Source organism: Hyperoodon ampullatus, assembly GCF_949752795.1.
Source record: "Hyperoodon ampullatus genome assembly, chromosome: 14".
Taxonomy (NCBI): domain Eukaryota; kingdom Metazoa; phylum Chordata; class Mammalia; order Artiodactyla; family Ziphiidae; genus Hyperoodon; species Hyperoodon ampullatus.
In genome coordinates this window covers 22,771,830-22,794,018 of record NC_136927.1, presented here as the reverse complement: position 1 = coordinate 22,794,018, position 22,189 = coordinate 22,771,830, and the positions used below count along the sequence as shown (strand labels likewise).

The 22,189-nt window shown below is 56.0% G+C and overlaps 1 protein-coding gene across 1 annotated transcript in view; it reads left to right on the top strand.

Annotated features, from left to right (window-relative positions):
* The window catches only part of UNKL (unk like zinc finger), a gene marked incomplete at its 5' end in the record, with an annotated part of 42,611 nt that extends 21,217 nt beyond the window's left edge, over positions 1–21,394 (top strand). The window contains 7 exons of the mRNA XM_079719359.1: positions 4,853–4,915; positions 10,660–10,837; positions 18,205–18,297; positions 19,120–19,347; positions 19,943–20,145; positions 20,231–20,488; positions 21,162–21,394. Of these exons, the coding sequence (XP_079575485.1) occupies positions 4,853–4,915; positions 10,660–10,837; positions 18,205–18,297; positions 19,120–19,347; positions 19,943–20,145; positions 20,231–20,488; positions 21,162–21,317 (1,179 nt within the window). The 3' untranslated portion in view covers positions 21,318–21,394. The remainder of the gene's footprint in view (positions 1–4,852; positions 4,916–10,659; positions 10,838–18,204; positions 18,298–19,119; positions 19,348–19,942; positions 20,146–20,230; positions 20,489–21,161) is intronic.
* Positions 21,395–22,189: the final 795 nt, after the last annotated feature.

Genomic DNA, 22,189 nt, shown 5'->3' with positions numbered 1-22,189 from the left:
ACCATGAACCTCACCACACATACTTCACCCTGGTCGGGGAGAGATGCCTGGAGTCTCATCACCTGTAGATGTGGTCCTGGGTTTGAGGAGTCTGTCTTGGGTTTGAATCCCTCCTCTACAACCGGGGAGAGGGAAGCGGCTTCCCCGCTGCTCGCTTCCGGCTGTGGGGCCCACGTAGCTGTGCGTCGGCTCCCGCTGCCGGCACCCTCTCCTCACTGTGTCCAGAACTGGCCACATCACGTGACCTGCTGGCATCTCTCAACAGAAACACATTGTGAAATAATAGAAAATATGTATATTGGTCTCTTCTCCCCCCGGTTCCTCACACAGGACTCCAAGACCCTCATAATTCTTTTGTTCCAGTGAGGTGACTCTTGGTGGGCTCCTGGATGGGGCTGGTCACAAGAAAGACCAGGTGTGATTAGAAGCCTGGAACTTTCAGCCCTACCCCCATCCTCTGGGGAGGGGGAGGGGGCTGGAGATTGAGTCAATAATGGATCGTGCCCACGTGATGAGCCTCCATAAAAATCTCTAAAGTATGAGGTTTGGAGAGCATCCAGGTTGGGGAACACATCCATGTGCAGGAGGGTGGCACACCCCAGCTCCACGGGGACAGAAGCTCCTGCACTTGGGACCCCTCCGGACCTTGCCCGGAGTGCCTCTTCACCTGGCTGTGCATCTGTGTCCTTTATCACATCCTCTATTGCATAATGAGCCAGTAAACAGAGTTACATGTTTCCTTGAGTTCTGTGAGCTCTTGTATGTGTTTCCTGGAGTTCTTTGAGCTATAGTACAATGGCTTGGGTTCCATTGTAGATGGAACCCAAGGAGGGGGTCATGGAAACCCTGGTTTACAGCTGGTCGGTCAGGCGCACAGGTGACAACTTGGGACTTGGATTGGCGTCTGAGGTGCAGGTGTATCTCGTGGAACAGCCCTCAGCCTGTGGGGTCTGCTCTGCCTCTGGGTAGCGAGTGTCACAGAGGAGTGTCTCCTCTTCACCAGCCGTGACTTTAGCACAACCTTTCTGCGTGCTGCCTCTCATGTCTGGCTGCAGACGCAGCTGAGTTCCTTTGGTGAGGCAGGGAGCTGGGCTGCTCTCCTGGGTGATGCCCACCCTGCTCCCCGGGTCAGGCTCCCAGCCCCACAGCTGCTTTAGGCAGGGTGCACCTGGATTCGCCCACCTCACAGGTCCTCAGTTACCCTGAAGTGGGACTTGAGTGTGTCAGTGTAACCGTTTCAGAATGAACAGCAGCACCTCGTGTGGCCACCACCTCTGCTCATCCTTATGTGAGACAGAACTCACTCAGGTGGGCCTAAGGCCAGGACTGGAAATTGAGGGAGAAGTTAAAATCCTCCAAGAAGTTACCGAGTCCGTTGTACTGCTCACCGCATGACAGGCCAATAAGTCGAAAGATGAGTTGTTGGGGCAAGGAATAGCAACTTTATCCGGAAAGCCAGCAGACCGGGAGGACAGTGGACTAGTGTCCCAAAGAACCCAGTTAGAATTCAGGCTTCTTTTGTACTAAAAGGGGAGGGGGTATGGTTAGTTGTTGCGAACTTCTTGGAATCCTTTGTTCTCAAAGCTGTCCACGTAGGTCTGGTCACGTTCCTATAAACCTCCAACAAGATAAATGTTATGCTCTGTTTTGCAACTTTTTATCTCTATATGAATGGAAAAGTGATAAACCTATAAAGGTCCGAACTTTGAGAATGGGCTCTCCTGTGTATTTCAGGCTATAGGCAACATTCTTTTAGTGATTAACTTGTAGCAAAAGCAATAGAATACAAAGGTTAAAGCAAAAGAAACAATCCAATATGGAGTCAGATTTGTTCTTCCCTATTACAAAGTTTCCGTTAAAAGATTCAAGCAAAGTGTTTCAATGTGGAACATCCAGTCTTCCCCTGGAGGACCACGACACTGGAACTGGGAACTGGCTCGTCCTTCTGCCTGACATTTTCAGCACATGCTCAAATAGATTTTGCGCGTCCAAGAATCATGTGGGATCTGAGGTGCTGGGGTCAGCTCGGGCCGCCTCTGGGCATGGGTTCAGGGGCATGTGGTTTGGTTGTGACCCTAAGGGAATACGTCAATTGGGGTGTTTGGAGAAGCTCGGACCTCAGCATGGGTCTCGCTGTCCCAAATGAACCGTTTTTGTTTAAAGTGGGGGTGAGGAATAGAGGACAGCTTCCCTTCCCCATTTTCCTGAATCTCAGTCAACTTTGACAGCATAACTGAACTTAAGTGAAAGAACTCTGTGCTCTGTCCGGGGCAAGCTGCTCTCACTGGCCTCCCTCTTGCCCCGTTCCAGAACATTCACGCACAGCTAGGTGCCTGCTCAGCGCACCTGAAAGCTCCTGTGTGATGGTGGGTTGCTGACATTGCAGAGCATGAGCTCCCCTCCCTGCCCAGCACAGGTGCAGGCCCAGGGAAGAGTCAGGAGGGGCCCTGGACAGGGACAAGGCCCCACACAGGAGCTCTGGGACTTTATCCTGAAGGCGAGCAGAGCTGTTTGAGGGCAACCTGGTTTCTTCATAATGTAGCTTCTCCTTTGAGCGAGGGTCTTAGGTCTCTGGTCAGGGCCTTCGGAGGCCAACAACCAAATTGGGGTGGGGGGGTCACTTCTGGGTGAAAGGAATGCAAGGAAACCAGAGAAACCAGGACAGGCTCAGAGTTGAGCTGGGTGTCGGGCATCAGGCAGGAGGAAGGGGCCCCAGTCAGTGCCTGTGTGGACATGGCTTCTTCTCTGCCTTCTGGGAGTCTTCTGGGTCCTTCTACAAATCCAGAAACCAAACAAAGAAGGAAGGGATGACCTGAGCCACTGCCACAAGTTCAAGTTCACTTATCATAAGATTAGGCACAAAAATCAGAATAACACTCAGATCTAAAGAACGTTTTGGTGCAGTTTGTTTTGTTTTTTGTTTTTGTTTTGTTTTGGTTTTTTTTGGCTGCGTTGGGTCTTCGTTGCTGCGTGTGGGCTTTCTCTAGTTGTGGCAAGCGGGGGCTACTTTTCATTGTGGTGAGTGGGCTTCTCATTGCGGTGGCTTCTCTTGTGGAGCACGGGCTCTAGGCACATGGGCTTTGGTAGTTGTGGCATGCAGGCCCTAGAGCACATGGGCTTCAGTAGTTGCATCACGTGGGCTCTAGGGTGCGTGGGCTTCAGTGGTTGTGGCACGTGGGCTCAGTAGTTGTGGCTCGCGGGCTCTAGAGTGCAGGCTCAGTAGTCATGGCACATGGGCTTAGTTGCTCTGTGGCATATGGGATCTTCCTGGACCATGGATTGAACCCATGTCCCCTGCGTTGGCAGACAGATTCTTAACCACTGCACCACCAGGGAAGTCCCTTGGTGCAGTTTTCATGCTTATGTTTGAGAGTACAGTTCCTGAGCTCTGCAGGCAAAGCCATCCTTGTGCAGTTTCCCCAGAAGGTGGCTCATGGGAGTCAGGATTTTTACATGTGAGGGAGAGGAAAAAAACTGTTCCCTCGGGCTTCCCTGGTGGCGCAGTGGTTAAGAATCCGCCTGCCAATGCAGGGGACACGGGTTCGAGCCCTGGTCCAGGAAGATCCCACATGCCATGGAGCAACTAAGCCTGTGCACCACAACTACTGAGCCTGTGCTCCAGAGCCCACGAGCCACAACTCCTGAAGCCTGGGCGCCTAGAGCCCATGCTCTGCAACAAGGGAAGCCACCACAGTGCGAAGCCCGCACACTGCAACGAAGAGGAGCCCCTGCTCGCCGCAACTAGAGAAAAGCCCGTGCGCAGCAACGAAGACCCAACACAGCCAAAAATAAATAAATTAAATAAATTAAAAACAAGAACAAAACTGTTCCCTCTATCCATTTAGGTTTAGTGTCTGGGGTCCTGCAAATTAAACTGACCAAAGGCAAATTAACTGGAGAAAATGTTTATTACTTATTCATTTGGAGCCTAGACCTGGGGGCTTATCTACCCTTTTAACAAAGAGCGATAAATTGTGGAGAAGTGACAAGACAAAAGGGGTTTCTGCTTACAGGGAACTAAATTTGGGAAGGTAAAGATATGGGGGAAATAAGGGAAGATGAGGGTTATTTTAGTGAGTTTGTTGTGAGACTCAGCCTCCTGCAGTCCTTTGGGTGATTAGCGTTCTCAGGTGGTTAAGCTGTTCCCTTCCTCTTGGAAGGGAAGGGATCACCTTTATGAAGGGAAATTTATAGGCTGTCTCCAGGCAGAAAGGGGGAGGGCAGAGAATAGCCTTCCAGGAAATCATCTGTCTCAGGTGTTGGACTTGCCACGACTTTCCCGGCTCTGGAGATGCAGCCCTGCCTGGGAGGCTCTGTTTGGGGTTCACCATTGTGGGTTCAGGGAGCTCTCACCTGCCTTTACACGGACCAGCAAGGAGCGCAGAGATCCACATCAGGTGTAGGAACTGGAATCCAAGAAAACTGATGCAGAAGCAGCAGATTTGAAAGCCTTTCTGTTTCATGGACTTCAGTCCTTGGCCTTTTCTTTTTCTTTTCCCCCCTTTAATTTGTTTGTTTGTTTATTTTTGGTATGTTGGGTCTTTGTTGCAGTGCATGGGCTTCACAGTATGGTGGCTTTTCTTGTTGAGGAGCACAGGCTCTAGGCGCACAGGCTTCTAGAGTGCAGGCTCAGTAGTGTGGCGCACAGGTTTAGTTGCTCCACGGCATGTGGGATCTTCCTGGATCAGGGCTCGAACCCGTGTCCCCTGCATTGGCAGGCGGATTCTTAACACTGCGCCACCAGGGAAGTCCTAGTCCTCGGCCTTTTCTGCCTTCCGAGCAAAGCTTAGGTCTCTGTGTGTTTTTAATCAGCTGCTTTTTCTTCCAACAGCCAGTGCTTTTTCTGTTGCAGGCAAAGCGGAGAGATTCACCTGCTGAAGGCAGCCAGAAGGCCAGCGAGCAGGACAGTAAGCAGGTACTACCCAAGGCGAGATTTCACGTTCTCTTTGCAACTAGACCGCTGCCTGTGTAGCCCGTCACTTACCCCTGACTTACGCCGTGGCCTGGTTAACATCCATTTGTAAAGCAGCTACATTCTTATGTTCTTCTTAAAGTCATCTGTTCCATGTGTCCTTTGTTTTAATGTTTTAAAAAGTGTGCCGTACCTTGGAAACAACAGAACCAAAACCTCTTAGAGTTTCCCCCACGGGGAAATAAGAGGTGCCCTTCGTGGCCCTTCTGTGTGAGTGTCCCCGGGGCAGCCGTGACAAAGCTCCACAGACCGAGGCTTAAACAACACGCAGTGATTCCGTCCGGAGCCCGAAGTCGGAGACGAGGGTGTCAGCAAGGTTGGTTCCTTCTGGGGACCTCCGTTCTCCGCCTGCAGGCGCCGTCTTCTGTGTCTGTGTCTGTGTCTGTCTCCAGTGGTCCCTTTTCCATCAGGACATCAGTGCTATTGATCAGGACCCCCCTATCAACCTCGTCTTAACTTGATCCCCTCGGTAAAGACCCTGACTCTAAGCAGGTCCCGTTCAGAGGTGCTGGGGGTCAGGACCCCAACTTCTGAGTTTTGGGGGCACAGTTGAGCGCATGGCAGCATCCAGGGTGAGCCTGGCTTGGTCTCCCTCTCTCGGGTCACAATCTGGAGTAGTTTTCACCTCTGAGGGAACTAGTGATCAGGAACTAGTGATCAATGCATTCTTTCTCCTCCAAGGGAGGCTACATGGGGGCTTCCCGCCGTGCCCCCGCCTCGCCCCCGCCCCCAGGCCTCTCCTGAGTCAGGCCCTTTCTCTCTGTTCTGTGCGACATAGCTTCCTGTACGCTTGGTAAACCAAGTTGTTTGAGAAACAGGTTTTTTTCTCTGGACACAAGGATGCTTGTTTTCCTATCACTGTAAAAAGGCAGAGGGAGCTTTACACGCTCTGGAAGGCCTGGGCTTGGCAGGATGCGCAGCGAACACTCACTCTCTCTGGCCGCGTGTCACCTGTCTCTGCTCTGAGCTTTATTTTAAATTCCCAAGTGGACAGGCCCTCACAGTTCCTTTTCTTCTGGTTTTCTTAGTGCCCTGAGGGTACCTCCTGGGGGATCTTTCAGAGCAAGATGTTCAGGCACTTTTTTTCCATTAGAAGATTCTGAAGCACATTTTTGAAATCAGCAGGGTGGTTGAAAGTAAAAATACAACCCAGTTATCTTGTCATTTTTTTTTAAAGAGATTGAAATCGAGAAGTTGTTCATTAAGAATCTGAAACATGAAATGTTAACAGTAGTGTAGCCAACAGGGTATGTGGCCGCAGTCTCAGGGCTGAGGAGGAAGGGCCTGGAAAGGAGTGGGGCTCATGGCAGGGGAGCCCACGAGGGCTGGGAGGTTCCCGGTGTACGAGCTGCCCTCCCCCTTGGGCGCTGTGAGTAGACTGGCCAAGTTCATCCACCAGCCAGCGCTCACCTGCACCCAGAGACCCCCTCCATCCTGTCCCAAAACCAGGCCCGGTTGGAAAGCCAGAGGGCCCCTAGACCAGGTTAACAGCATTTCCCCTGGGACCCCCGAGGTTCCCGCTCTGAAGGGTCAGCTGGAATGCCCAGTGGACGCCGTGGCTTTGAGGCCAGACTGGTGGCTCTCTCGGGTGAACGGTGCTCAGCTGCTGCTCCAGGGACCCCTTCCCTGCATGTGGGCGCCGTCCGCTCTGGCTGGAGGAGAATGCTGGCCACCTGTCCCTGGGACCTCCCATCTCCTCTGAGGCGGCCGCAGGACCCCATGTCCCTGGGCCTCAGCAGCAGCTCTTGTTTCTGGGGCTTCGATCATTGGGTCAGAGTGGGGAGCACAGGGCGTGTGGTGTTTTCCTTGATAAACTGAGGTGGTTCAGTTCGCTGGTTAGCCCGGCCCACTCCCCAGTGTCCGTCTTCCTTCCCAGGGGGCCCCTTCCTTAGACACCCCCTGCTTGCCGGGCGGCACTCGGTGGTTCCTGCCGAGGAAAGCAGCTCCGTGCTGTGGCTGCCCATCGCTGCAGAGTCCAGGCTCCGAGACCATGGAGACAGTGTCCACGGTGCACAGACCCCAGCCCTCCTGGACTCACTCTGTCCCACCCTGAGAGGCAGCCAGTGGTGTCACCCGTGAGAGCAGTGCAATTGGGGGACTCAGTTCTCAGCGAACAGGCGGGCTTTCCAAGTTGTCAGTCTGATGAGTCCCCAGGTCACCCCAAGCTTCCCCTAGCACACGAGTGTGTCTCTGCTACTAAGAAACAGGCAGATGGGAAAGCTTCCTGACTTTGGGATTGGCAACAGTTTCATGGATGTGACCCCAAAAGCACAGGCAACAGAAGAGAAAATAGATAAATGAGACTTCATTGAAATTAAAAACTTTCGTGCATCAAAGGACACTGTCAACAAACAGAGTGAAAAGACAGCTCATGGAATGGGAAAAATATCTGCAAATTATTTATCTGATAAGGGGTTAATATTCAGAACATAGAACTCCTACAACTCGACATCAACAAAACAAGCAACCTGATTAAAAAGGGAAAAGGACTTGAGTAGACATTGCTCCAAAGAAGATACACAAATAGCCCACAAGCACATGAAAAGATGCTCAATACCAGTGGTCTCTAGGAACATGCAAACCAAAACCTCCATGAGGTACCACTTCATGTCCATTAGGGGACAGCTGCTATTAAAAAAGCAAAACAGAGTAACAGGTGTTGGCAATGATGTAGAGAAACTGAAGCTTTTTTGCATTGCTGGTAAGAATGTAAAATGGTGCAGCCGCTGTGGAAAACAGTATGGTGTTTCCTTGAAAAATTAAAAATAGAATTACCTTATGATCCAGCAATCCCATTTCTGGGTATATACCCAAATGAATTGCAAGCAGTGTCTCGAAGAGGTATTTGGACACCCATTTTCATAGCAGCATTATTCATGAAGCCAGAAGGTGTGAGCAACCCAAGTGCCCATTGGCGGATGAATGGATGAGCATAATGTGTTCCATCCATACAGTGGAATATTATTCAGCCATAAAAAGGAAGGAAATCCCATCACATGCTACAACATGGATCAACCCTGAAGACTGTGTTAGCTCAGGCTGCCATAACAAAACACTAGACTGGCTGGCTAACATAACGGAAATTTATTTTCTCACAGTTCTGGAGGCTGGACATCCAAGATCAAAGTGTAGGCAGGTGTGGTGCAGACGGCTGGTGTCTTGCTGTGTGCCTGCACATCCTTTCCTCTGTGCCTGTGCATCCCTGGAGTCCCTTCCTCTTATAAGGACACCAGACCTATTGGATCAGAACCCCCTCTTATGACCTCATTTAACCTGTCACCTTAAAGGCCCGATCTCTAGATACAGTCACATTGGAGGTTAGGGCTTGAACATTCGGATTTTGGGGGGACACAGACATTCAGTCCATAGCAAAGACATTATGCTCAGTGAAATAAGCTAGATACGAAGGACAAATCCTGGGACTTCCCTGGCGGTCCAGTGGTTAAGACTCCTCACTTCCACTTCCGGGGGTGAGGGTTTGATCCCTGGTTGGGGAACCAAGATTCTACATGCTGCAAGGAGCAGCCATACAGTGGGATGCCCCCCACCCCATACAGTGGGATCCTGTATGATCCTGCTTATATGAGGTCCCTGCAGCTGTCAAATTCATAGAGACAGAGAATGGAAGGGTGGGTGTCAGGGGCTCGGGAAGGGTGGGGAGTTAGTGTTTAATAGGACAGAGTTTCAGTCTGGGAAGATGAGAAAGTTCTGGAGATGATGGTAGTGATGGCTGCACAGCTGTCAATGTATTTAATACTGCTGGATTGTACGCTTAACAGTAGTAAGATGGTCAATGCTATGTTATGTGTATTTTACCACGAAAAAAGAGAAACCGTGCAGACAAAGCTGGTGTAAGGAGGGGCACGGCCCCCCATTTTGCTGTGTCATGTCTGGCTCCCCTGGTGACAGAGACCCCACTCTCCACCCATCCTGGTACATCTGTAACCACCGTGGGTGGCCTCAGGGAAAGGACCAACCAGGATGTTGTCATCGATTTTCAGGACAAAGTGTCACCTGATGTCTTCAAGGGGGCACGTGCTCCTGCAGTATTAATTTTTTGGGTGGGTGAAGTCACGGCAGCTCCCAGCCAGGCTCCATGCGTGGGGTTTAACATGGGGTGTCTGCAGTGCCATGGGTAGGTTCCTGCCATTCCTGCCTCTCCCGGGGATGGGGCAGTGGCTGTGGCGGGAGAGAGGAGGAAGGCCTGTGGTCACACCTCCCACGGCTGGAGGGATGGAAAGCCGGGTTGTGGATGGGCAGGTGGGCCCACCTCTGAGCTGAAGCCCAGGGAGAGCTGGGGGACGTTGCTCTCCAGACCTCTGTAGTTTGAGTTACTATTTTTAAGTTTTAGTCTCAAGCATACAATGGTGCCAGGGTCTCTGCAGTCATGGAGCAATGGGTTATCACCTGGGGCCTCTCTTGAGCAAAGCCAGTTGCTGGGGGTAGACCGTGGACGCCAAGAAGGAGGCCTCAGGGCTGGGAACACTTGCTCGGAGAAGCTATTCTGTGCCAGATTGGTCTCTTACACACTGTTCAGTGAATTTCCTTTTTATTATGGGAATTTCACTAGGAACCCCACCTCCTGCACTTGGTCTTATAGCACCCCTTCCCTCCTCCCCACCACGGTTAACTTTTCCTGTATTATTTTGAGGCAAAACCCAGATGACGTACCATTTCACTTTAGTATAGCTTCTGACTCCTGATTTCCTAGCAACCTCTGAGTGTGCACCCAGACATGACTGTGTACAGTGTGGAAAGCCCTGAGGTCTGACTTCGTAGGTCTGTCCTGGTTCATTTTTATCACATCCTTTTCTGTGCACAGTGCCCTCCACGTTACTGGCTATTCATCCAAAATTGTGCCAATTCTTTTAATCTATCAAATAAAGATAATGTGAATTGTCCCAATCTTTTTCTTTTGTTGGGTAACGAGGTCAGAGGATTATTATTATTTTTTTATAAATTTATTTTATTTATTTATTTTTGGCTGCTTTGGGTCTTCGTTGCTGCACGCGGGCTTTCTCTAGTTGCGGTGAGCAGGGGCTACTCTTCATTGCGGTGCGCAGGCTTCTCGTTGCAGTGGCTTCTCTTGTTGCGGAGCATGGGCTCTAGGCACGTGGCTTTAGTAGTTGTGGCATGTGGGCTCTAGAGCTCAGGCTCAGTAGTTGTGGCGCACAGGCTTAGTTGCTCTGCGGCATGTGGGATCTTCCCAGACCAGGGCTCGAACCTGTGTCCCCTGCATTGGCAGGCGGATTCTTAACCACTGCGCCACCAGGGAAGCCCCTCACAGGATTATCTTATCGACGTCTTCAGAAGCAGTGCTGGCTGTCTGCTCACGTCTGTGGTGGGTTGTTTTTAGGCTGCCGCATCTGCTTGTGAACGTCCTTCTCTGAATCTTTATTATCATGATTCTTATTATCATCATTAGATGGGACACTCCCTGGATACATTTGTTCCTGTCCCTGGGTGATCGACAGCTCATGATTCTGCTGTCGCAGTTATTGTAACTAACCAGATGTTTGAAGCCCCTCTAGAATCTCTGGAAAAGTAGTCGACTTTCTTTGTTTTGTTTTGGGGATAAAAGCGGGCCAGCCCATCCGTCTCAATTCTGTCATTGTCTGTCACTGTGCTGCCATCACGTTGCTGTCCCTGAGCAGGGCGCTGGCTCATCTTGTTATGTCTTTGCACAGAGCCACCTGGCGGTGTTGGCGGTGGGTCACCCCCTTGCTCCCAGCGTGAGTTCCAGCCTCGCATCCAGCCTGGCATCCAGCACTGGCTCAGGCGGCTCCTCTCCCACCGCTCTGCCCACTGTCTCGGCTCGTGCCCACCCTCTTGACCCCACTGGCAGCGCCGTCGAGGCGGTCCCAGGTAAGTCCGGGGCTCTGCTCCCATCTCCCTGATGCCTCTTTGCACTTCCCTTGACGCCTTCCAGTATGCATGGTGAATGCTCATGCTCAGTTTGTAGAAGAGCGTTTTCGGTCGCTTGCCACTTTGGCTGTGTTGCCCGTGGTCTAGGAAATGCCTGCCTCGCTGGGGGCCTTGGGCTGCAGAGGGGATGAGGAGCCCTCAGGCGGGGCAGCTGGACGGGCCCCATAGGGCAAGGCAGGGCGGGCAGTGCGACCCAGCCTGAGACCACCAAGAACAGGAGGCTTCAGAGAAATGAAATGGGGGTTGTGAGGGGTGGTGAGGGCACCTGAAGATGGGGGATGGTGACAAGAGTGAGGAGTGCGGATGAGGTCACAAGGCATTGGCATGGCTACCGGCTGCAGAGGGGTTCTTGGCCGCTGGGAGTCCTTGAGGGTTTGTGGACTGATGACTGGTGTGATTGGACCCGGGGGACCTGTCTGGCAGCTGGATGGAGGCACAGAGCCCAGGTTGGGGCTGTCGTGAAAGCTAAGGGAAGAGTGGAGCTGGCGGGCGAGACGGTGCCTGCCAGGGCCATACGGGTCACCTGGCCCTCTCAGGCCACGTCTCGGTGCACCTGGCTGCACCAATAATACTGGCCAGTTTTGGGAAGTAACGGAATCCTCAGAACTGCCCTCTGGCCCCAAGAGGAGGGCCCTTGCTGGCCTTTCTGCTGTTGGGACCCAGGACCCAGAGTGCACACCCCACCCGCTTTGGAGCTAACAGGTGTAGACTGGATTGTTTTTCCATGTCGTTTCACTGAGGTTGTATCCTTACTAATGCACTGCATGAATAGAAGGGGTAAACTCTGAAATAAACAGGTGCTGGTTCCAGATTTTCTGTGTTTAATGGATTCAGTGGAATCATTTCAGGGCCACTGGGCAGGTTCCTTTCTTTTGCCTTCCACTTCATATGAACAGGCGGGAACCTCCGGAGTTCATTGCCGGGTGGCTGGCAAAGGGTGGAAAGACTAGATCGACTGTGGAGGGACCTCAGGGCTGTGGGCAGCTGACTCTACGTGACCTCCGAGGGCAGGGTCACGGCCTGTTCACCCTGACCCGCATGGCGTTGGGTTGAGCGTGTTTTACCTGAGTGGGGTCCGGCCTGAGCCGCGGCAGGTGGGCAGGGTGGAAGCAACCGGCCGGCGGCAGGGCTCGGGACTTGCCGCGGAGACCCCACTTTAACCTGAACAAAGCAGCCCGGCCCCGCGATGGTTTTCGCACAACCTGGGTCCGGGGTCCCGGCACGCCGCCTCGCAGCGCCGGGAGGGGCAGGTGCTGGTAAGAGGAGGTGGCGTGCCCCGCCGGGGGCCCATACACCGGGCCTTGGAGATGCGGGGATCCGAGGACAGGGAGCCGCGCGCGGGGCCCGAACACTCACCAGCCCGCACAGCGCCAGCCAGGTGCGACGGGGCAGGGCCAGGGGCGGGGCAGCCTAAGGCTTGTGTCACCGGGGTGGGGCGGAGTATGCGGGGGGCGGGGGCATCCCGAGGCTTGCGTCACCGGGCGGGGCAAGTTGGGGGCGGGGAGATCTAACAATTGCGTCACCAGGGGCGGGGCCGGCGCTGGCCGGGCGGGGCGAGGGCCGTGTTTGAATCGGCGGCGGTGGCGGCGGCGGCGGCAGCAGCGCGGGGCGCCGGACGCCGGGACGGTGAGTCAGCATCGTCAGTCCCGCGCCGTCAGGGTGCGGGTCGTCGTTACCCGGAGCTGCAGAGAGAGCGGTGCGCCAACTCCCTGTGCTAGGTGCGCCTTCCTCCGCCCCAGGTGCGCCTTCCCTTCTCCCCAGGTGGGCCAACTCCCGTCCCTCCAGGTGGGCCAAATCCGCTCCCATGTGAGGTGCGTCTCCCCCTCCTCCCCTCCCCCCGATCTTTCACCTCCCCTCCCGGTGCTCCTTTTACCGGTCTGCGGTACCCGCGCCCCGGGCCAGGTGTGACAGCCAGGGGTTGGTACCAAGATCTTCGGGGTTGCGGAATGAGGCGAATACAAACATCCCCCCTTTAGGAACCTGCTCTGCAGAGGCGCCCGCTGCTTCCCTGCGTGGGCGCCAGCCGCGGGCTTCTCCAGGGAAGCCTGCATCGCCTAGCGGAGGGGGGTCTCTCGCTCCCCGATGAGGACGGGGTTCCTGCCTTGTCCTGCTGCGAATCGAATCGCCGCCTGCACTGTCGGAAACTCAGACCAGCAGTGAGCGGGTTTGCCAGGTGCTTCTCCATCCTCTAGTTAGGGGAAGGACAGCCCGCCAGGGGGCATCCTGCCCCCTCCCCGTGGGTGCAGGGGAGCACCCCCATGTCAGGGGTTCCCCATTCTGGCCTCTAATTCGAGCACTGACTGTGTGCATTGTTCCCGTGTGTCCCATGGTCCTGGGGACCTGAGCACCTCTTGAATGTGCTGTGTCACGTCGGGAACCGAGCTTTGCCAGGGCCATTACTCAGCAGCTTTCAGCTAATTGCTCGTTAACATCTGGGTGGTTACTGGTACTTTGGCAAGGCGGGCTCTGGGTCACATGGCACAGTTTACCTAACTGGGTTCACATAGATTTTGAGTGTTAAGTCAGTTCTTCCTTTAAGAGAACATCTCAGAAGACCTGGGTCTGATCTCAGGGAACAGTGGGGTGTGTAATAGGATAAGAGACATAGTGCTGGTGAAAAAGTGGGCCAGGACACCTCCTGGGAGCGCCAGTGACCGCCGTCACCCCCCAACCCCCGCCTCCGCAACACAGGCTGTGGTTTGTCAGGTGAGATTTGGCCCCTGTTGTGCCCTGCCTGCACCTGAGCGGGGCAGGGCAACAGGGGTGCCCCTTTATGCTGAGTCATTGGGTGGGGGTGGGGGAGTGGGATGAGATAAAACACTTCAAGGTGAGAAAAGTCTCCTGCACTCAGTTTATTTCCATCCATCTGTCCATCCCTTCCTTCATTTTATGTGCCTTTGTTATTCAAAAAATGTTTCTGGAACTCTGCCAGCTTTGAAGCAGACCACCCCTAGTCTGATCCCACCACTCCAGGTGCAAAGGGCTAAGTCCATGTTGTCAGGTCCTCCTGACCAGCATGTCCAGGACAGGAGCTCAGGAACCCAGGCAGAGCAGATGTGCCAGGCCAGCACAGGGAGCGTGGGTGGTGGTGGCAGGTCAGGCGTGCAGTGGGTGGGTCAGGGTGCTTGCTGTCAGCGGGTGAGTCTGCACATCGGCCAGCAGTGGTCCAGGCCTGGGCTGGACCGCACAGTCCAGGTGTTATGCAGGGATGGAGCAGGGGGTGATTCTGAGAAGGGTTTTGGAGGCTGGGCAGGAGTTTTCTCAGGACTAGTGGGGCTAATGGAAGCTGTGGCAGGCTATAGCCCACAGCAGTGTCATGGCTTAAAGACAAAGGAGGAGCCAGTGCTGCGGTGGGGAGGGGCAGGGTGGGAAAGGGTCCTGCTGGGGAAGTGTGGACTGGCTCACCGAGGGGTACATCCTTTCTGGGAGTCAGGACTCAGGACATGAAGGGGTTGGCATCACAGAAAGGTTACTCCTGGGACAGAGCAGGTCGGGGTGAGGGGACAGCCTGCAGAGATGGCTAGAGCTGGGAGCCCTAACTGGTGTGGGTCAGGGGATGAGGAGTTGAGGGCTCGCTGGGCTTTTGCTCAGCATGTGGGCCCAGGTGCACCAGCTCAAAGGAGGCGCCTGTGTGCGGTTTGATAAGGAGCCAGTGCTGCAGTGGGGCCACTCCTGCTAGGAGGAGGCAGTGTGGCCGTGCTGGGGGACGGCTGGGGCGTCTGCAGGTGAGCACTGCAGAAGTCACCTGTGTCCAGGTGTGGACCAGGCACAGGAGGGGCTGCCAGGCTCCCATGGAGGGTGGAAGGGCCAGGAGGTGGCCCCAGGCAGGGGAGGGAAGAGGGACAGGGCTGCCTTTGACCGGAGAGGTTTGGGGGTACAGTGCAGGGCTGGAAGGCAAGGCTGGGGCAACAGTTTAAAGAGTGAGCTGGAAACTGGGGACAGCAAGAAGGAGGGGGTCACCCGACTAGGGGCAGATTTGGGTGAGGGGCTGCAGGGCCTGTGGTCATGTCCTGGGGAGCAGGTGGGAGCCAGAGGCTGTACCCTCTGTGCGGAGTTCACATTAACAGGAGACAGGTCTGTCTGTGGAGGGGTCCTAACAGGTCTGGGCCCCAGGTCTGTGGGAGGCACCCGTTCGAGCACAACAGCACGGCCTGGAGAGGACAGGTCGGTGTGTGGGGGGTGGTGTTTCCAGGTGGTCTCGATTGTTGTGAGTTAAATTATGTGCTCCCCAAAAGATATGCCTCTGCCCTAAACTCCCCGTCCCTGTACCTGGGAATGTGACCTTATTTAGAAACAAGTCTTTGCAGGGAATTCCCTGGTGGTCCAGTGGTTAGGACTCCACGCTTTCACTGCCACGGGCCTGGGTTCAATCCCTGGTTGGGGAACTAAGATCCTGCAAGCTGTGCGGTGCTGCCAAAAAAAAAGAAACAAGTCTCTGCAGATGTAATTAAGGTAAAATGAGGCCATTAGAATGGCGCCTAATTTGATATGACTGGTGTCCTTATAAGAAGGAAATTTGGACACACAAACACAGGGGAGGGGACAGAGGCAGAGGTGGGGCTGGTGTGTCCACAAGCCAAGGAACGCCAAGGATTGCCAGCAGAAGAGGCAGGAGGGAGGGTCCCTGGAGCCTCAGAGGGAGCCCAGCCCTGTGCACCTTGACCTCAGCCTCTGGCCCCAGAGTGGATTTGCATGAGTGGAACTGTGTTGCTTGAGGCCGCCTGGTATGTGGTGCTTGGTTTTGGTGGCTCCTGGACACGAGTGGCCCTGCGTGCTTCTAGATGTCGGGAGGAGGCATGCTGGGGAGCAGGAGGCACTTGCTGCAAAGAAGCGTTGAGAAGCAGGGCCGGGAGGGGGCACCCACAGAGGGGAGTGGAGCCCCCAGGAGGAAAGGGGGACTGTGCAGGCCAGAGGCGGGTGCTGCCCCCACAGTCCCAGACCTGCTGTCTCCCTGAGGGGCTCGGGTCGGTCTTTTCTTCCTGTTACCACTCTTGCATCAGGCCACCTTCTAGTCACCTCCATCCTTGGATGTGGTCATCGGGTGCGTCACATGAAACTGTTGGCGGGGCTGGTCCAGCTGTGCAGGCGCTGTTGTCACAGTTGGGACAGCGCTGTGAGCAGCGCTTCACATCTTCCTGCCGCTCCCCCAGGACTGAAGAGCTTGGGGTGCTGCCAGCCCTGGGCCTGCATTGATGTCCACAGTGTCCGGTGTCACAGGCTCAGCTCCTTTGGCCTCCTCACACCCCAGAGCAGAGGTGGAAACGCCAGGGGCCCTGGCCCGGTTGCCACCCTGTGTGTTCACCAGCCCTTCAAATAGTTCTTCCTGCAGTGCGGTACAGTTGGGGGATCCCTCTGGGCCGAGGGAGCCTGTGCCCCATTCCGTGCTCCTGGCTGTCGTTGCCAGTGGGGCCAGGACCAGGTCGTGTCTGCAGGTGGCAGGGATGAAACCGGGAAGGAAACAGACGTGGGGCCCCCTCGTCTGCCTTCCCGGGTGCGCATGGTAGCCTCGCCCTGGGGCAGAAGCTGTGCTGGGACCCCAGTGGGCCGCTAAGCGCTGGCATCGGGTGGGAGCCCTCCCCATGGTTGGCTCAGTGGTCCCCATGGGGGCCAGGCAGGGAAGGGATGGGGCTGTCCATTGGGCTGGACCCCAAGTCTGCTCTGCATGTGTCTGGCTCCTGACTCCTCAGAAGACACACGTCTCCTGCCCCGTTTTTCCTCCCGAGTGTGGTGGAGGGTCTTTCATTTGAAAGGCAGCAGCCCCCCCACCCCGGGCTTGGATCTCCCTGTTCCAGAGCCACAGTCTCATCCCCTTGCCCTCCTTTTTTTTTTTTTTTTTAAATAAATTTATCTGTTTACTTATTTATTTTTGGCTGCATTGGGTCTTCGTTGCTGCCGTGGGCTTTATCTAGTTGTGGCGAGCGGGGGCTTCTCATTGCGGTGGCTTCTCCTGTTGCGGAGCATGGGCTCTAGGCGCATGGCCTTCAGTAGTCGTGGCCTGTGGCCTTCAGTAGTTGTGGCTCGCAGGCTCTAGAGCGCAGGCTCAGTAGTTGTGGTGCACAGGCTTAGTTGCACTGTAGCATGTGGGATCTTCCCAGACCAGGGATTGAACCCGTGTCTCCAGCATTGGCAGGCGGATTCTTAACCACTGTGCCACCAGGGAAGTCCCCACCTTGCCCTCTTGACTCTTGGATCAAATGTGGCCACCCCAGCCTCCCAGCTCCTCCTTCCTCTGCTCCTGGGGGTCTGGCTGAGCCCCAGGGGGTGGGGGGGGCATGGTCAGAGCTGAGCTTCCTCCTCTCTGGGGTGGGTCTGACTTGATGCTGCTCGTTGTGTTGGACACTGTCCAGGGACTCTGACACTTGGCACCAGGCAGCTGGGGGAGGGGCAGAGGTGAGAGGCTGACCCAGAGCAGGCAGTTCTGACGAGGGTCCCCGTGGTCCACCCCTGGGCTGGGGGCACTGAGTGCTTTTGTGGCCTCTTGAAATGGGACTTGGTTCATCTGACCAGGCGTCATGGGGCACTGAGGGGTCCTGCGGCCAGCAGGGGGCACGGGACTGGGCCACACAGGAGAGGCCCACCTGCCTCCTGGAAGGGGTGCTTTGGGAGAGCAGACCCCAGAGGGGGGTTGGGGAGAAAGGTTCTGAGGTGGCAGAGTTCCTGTGTGCTGTGCCTTCAATGTCACCACGGTTTGCTGCAGACCTGCCTGTGACTTTGTGCTGGGGAGGTTTCTCTGGCCCCACGCTGTGTCCCAGGAGCTCCTGCAGCCCTTCCCCTCGGTTCCCAGGCCACAACTTCCCTGAATCGACCCTGTGGGGCTGTGGGAACTTTGGGGGTTGGCAGGCCTGATCTTGGCCACCCCAAGACAGCTTCCTGCTTGGTGTCAGGTCCCCAGGGTACAGGACCCCAGGAGGGAGTGTCAGGTGGGGTCAGCGCCAAGGGGCCCATGTTCCATTCCCCTGTCCCTTTAACAGACAGGCCTGAGGGGCACCGAGGGCTGCAGCGGAACACCCAGCTCAGTGCCCCAGGGAGAACGGATGTGGGTCTCTGCTGTGACCCGGCTGAGGAGGTCAGCGCAGGTGCCGCCTGAGTAGTCTGTGAGCTGCTTTCTCCTGGACGTCGCCGTCCTGGAATTTTCTTTACTAGTCAAGCATGTTTACTTGGTCAGGTTTTACCAAATGATTAGAAGTTGAGTCAGTGAGATGAGGGCTGTGTTGCTGAGGCTAGTAGATTGGCCCCAAGCCCAGACGGGTCCCCTCCGCCACAAGAGCCTGGCTTTCCCCTACGATGACGCCGGTTCTGTCCTGCAGGATCCTCTTTAGACCTTCACCTCGGCGACATCAGCCTCGTGCCCCCAGATAAGGACCTGGAGGAGCACGACAGCCGTGACCTCGGACCCACAGGTAGTGCCTGCACCCGGTGCTTTCCAGGGCCTTCTGTTGTGGCTCTAAGGTGGGAGGGGTCCTGTCTCCTCCCTGCCCCCCCAACCCTGAAGTCCCTGCAGAGGTGGGGGTCAGGCCTTCGTGGCCCTTCTGAGATGTATAACCACTGCATTGGCATGAAGACAAATGTGTTAACATTAGATACTGAATCATTCTGTTTGACTTAAAAGTTTATCTTTCTTCTGTTATTTTTTTTTAAAGATTTATTTATTATTTATTCAATTAATTTATTTTTGGCTGTGTCGGGTGTTAGTTGAGGCATGCGGGATATTTCGTTGTGGCGCACAGGCTTCTCTCTAGTTGTGGCATATGGGTTTTCTCTCTCTAGTTGTGGTGCATGGGCTCTGTAGTTTGCGGCATGGAGGGTCTCTAGTTGAGGCGCCCGGGCTCAGTAATTGTGGCACGAGGGCTTAGTTGCCCTGAGGCATGTGGGATCTTAGTACCCTGACCAGGGATCCAACCCGCGTCTCCTGCATTGTAAGGTAGATAGATTCTTTACCACTGGACCACCAGGGAAATCCCTCTTCTATTATTAAAAGAAACCATTTCTGGGGGGCCCCAAAAGTACTGGGACCACCATGCCCATGGACAGGTCGGCCGGGCAGGGCCTAGTGGGTGTCTGAGCAGTGAGGGGTGCAGCCATACCTCTCTGGGTGGGGGTCCCCCCAGCACCCCCACCCCCGGTGTCCACCCGCTCCATCAGCTCCGAGCGGTGCTGGGGGATTCCTGGGGCAGAGGATCTCGCTCCGCCCCTTGCTAACCCGGCCCCTCCGCCCCACGCAGGTCAGCGGTCGCTGGGGGGCTCGGCGCCTGTGGCCATCCCAGGCTGTCTGCCCCGCTCCCCGTCCCTGCAGTCCTCGTCGTCCCTGTCCGCCTCCCCACTCGGCTCCTTCTCCCAGTCCCTGTCGGGGCCGCTCGTCTCCTCAGCCATGACGCCCCCCCAGCAGCCGCCAGCCCTCAAGTCGGAGCCCCGAGCGCTGGGCCCCCCAGCCCCGTCCTACAACTCCTTCGGTGAGCGGGGCTCTTGGGGCTCCAGGTGCGGGAGGCGGCCACAGCGTGGCCCATCCCGTCCCCGTGTCTGCTGCTCGGCGCAAGGGGCCCTGGGCAAGGGGCCCGGGGTTTGCACCTGAACCTCTGTGGGGGTGTCATTGTGCCTGGGACCCCGAGCCGCTCTCGTGACACCACCACAGCGAGACCTGCCTCACCTGCAGGCTGCGGGGGTGTGACATCGCCAGAGACCAAGCGCAGAACCAGACAGATTTGCAAAAACAGGAAACTTGATTTAAATTTCTTTCCTTGAAAAATGTTATGCGATCCGTTTTGTTTTAAGAGTTGATATTTTAAAGTATCTTGTTTTAATTTCTAATGATACATGTATGTCAATGGATGTCACCCATGCAAACAAAAACCCTTTGGGGTCCTCCAGATTCTAAGTGCATAAAGGGTTCTGGGACAAGAGTCTGAGCACTGCTGCCCCCACAATGCAGCCACAGAAACGGATTTGTTTCCTTTTCTGGTGGAGAGATTGGGGTCCCCAGAGCTTGCCGGGGAGATGCTTGTGAGGTCCCAGCACAAGCAGGCTGACATCTGGCTCCTCCACACTCAGGCTTGAATGGCGTCCCTGGCAGCATCTGGGACTTTGTCTCTGGCAGCTTCTCTCCCAGCCCGTCCCCCATCCTGAATGCTGGCCCCACGGCCCCTTCAGGCGCGAGTCCAAACAGTGCCGAGCTGGCCCGGGTCAGGCGGCAGCTGGATGAGGCCAAGAGGAAGATCCGGCAGTGGGAGGAGTCCTGGCAACAGGTGAAGCAGGTGAGGCTGGGGAGGGGCCGCTGCGCAGGTGAGACAGGCGCGTGTGGCGGCTGCCGGCCCCGTCACTGCAGCCCCTGGGTTTCAGGCCTGTGATGCGTGGCAGCGGGAGGCCAAGGAGGCCAAGGAGCGGGCGCTCGCGGCCGACAGCGCCCGGCAGCTGGCGCTGCAGAAGAAGGAGGAGGTGGAGGCCCAGTTCCGACGGCTGCAGGAAGAGCTGGAGGGCCGGGGCTTGGCCTCCGTGCTCCCCGGGCTGCGTGGCTGTGGTGACATCGGCGCCATCCCCCTGCCGAAGCTGCATTCGCTGCAGAGTCAGCTGCGCCTCGATTTGGAAGCAGTGGATGGGGTGAGTCCGGGTCTCGTTTTCAGGGCACTGGAGGGGGTGCATGGAGGTGGTGGGGAGCCGGCTGAGCAGCTTCCGTCCACTCCCACCTCGCCTCCTCTTGGAGGCCATGCCCTCGTGGACAGGGGCCACGTCACCTCACGCGGCTGGAGCTCTGGTGTTGTCTGGGGCACCTCCCTGGGTCACTCTCCAGGGTCTCTGGTCACCCCCTTGCCTGGTGTAGTGTGAAAGCCGCTGCCCTCAGCTTAGTGGGAAAATGCTTCCACACCCGGGCATTTTGTTAGAACCTGGGGCATTGGGAAGGCTCCACAGCCCTGCCTCTCACACACCGTCCCCTCCCCGGCTCACGGCCCAGGCCGTTGGGATGCACACCTCTCATCCGTCTCCAGGGCGCCATCATCCAGGTTTTGGCTGCTGTCGGCCGGAGGCTGGGTCCCAAGTCGGGGTCCATCCTGACCCGGCCCCTCCGTGTAGCCGCCTGCCTGGCTACCCTTCCCACACCACATGGTGGCTCTGGCCCTGGGAGCCCGTCCCCACCCAAGGGTCTCGTGGTGAAGCCTCTACCATCCCATCTTTTCGTTCCTGGGTGGCCCCCAGCAGGGGGGTCCACCCCACCCTGACCCTGGGCCCGGCCTGGGTTGGGGCGGGGTACCCCCTGACTGCATCTCCCCCGCAGGTGATCTTCCAGCTGCAAGCGAAGCAGTGCGGAGTGTGTGGGGAGCGGGCCCACAGCGCTGTCCTGCGGCCCTGCCAGCATCGTGTGCTCTGCGAGCCGTGCGCGGCCAGCGCACCCGAGTGCCCCTACTGCGCGGGCCAGCCCCTGCCCTGGTGACGGCCGCCTGGTCGCCCGCCTCCTGGTGCCACCGACGTCGGGACCCCAGCCCCAAACAGACCACCCATGGTCTCGTACTCTCCTCACAGACCCTGAAGGCCCTGTGGGGCTCAGCGGGCAGGGTGACTCTGCGGGGTTTGTGGTCCTGACGCCACTGTGACCGGATCCTGGGAGTTCACATCCCGAGAAGCACTTTGTAGACGGAAGAGTTTAGGCAGACGTTCCGAGTTGCTATAAGCTGCTTTGAGGTTCATGTTTTTAATATGCGATAATATGAAGCTTTATACGTGTACTGTGAACAGAGTATTTCCTATCGGTCTATTGTTAATCCATAGTACGGTAAACACATTAGGTTTCATATCTGAAATTAGTACTTACGAAGTGAGCATTTATCTAGTAGTGAGAAATGCCTAGGATTTTTACTGTTTCCAAATTAAGTGCAAACTAATAGTATTTATAGCAGAGTGATTATTGAGAGACACATATACATGTAGATGTTTTTAATTTTATGAAGGGAACTCATTTCCTGAACACGTGCACATTAACTGGAGCGTCAGTGACAGCGCCCCACGCCTGCGGCCTCCCGCTCAAGTGCCTGCGCCTAGGAAAGCCAAGGAGCTGCGTGCTGTCCTTTCTCCCCTGGACTTGGTCAGCGTGGTGACAGTGAGCAGGGCAGTGGGGTGGGGGACCCGACGGGGCGGGCGTCACACTGACTGTGCAGAGCTGTGTGGTGCTCCCCCTTCCCAGAGCTTGCTGGCGGGCGTCCTGGCTGGAGCCTCTCTCCACCCATGTGGGAGACCCTAGCCAGCCTCCAGGGCGACACTGCACCAGATCTGTCTGTGCAGGTGTTATGTTCGAGGGACCATGGGGTT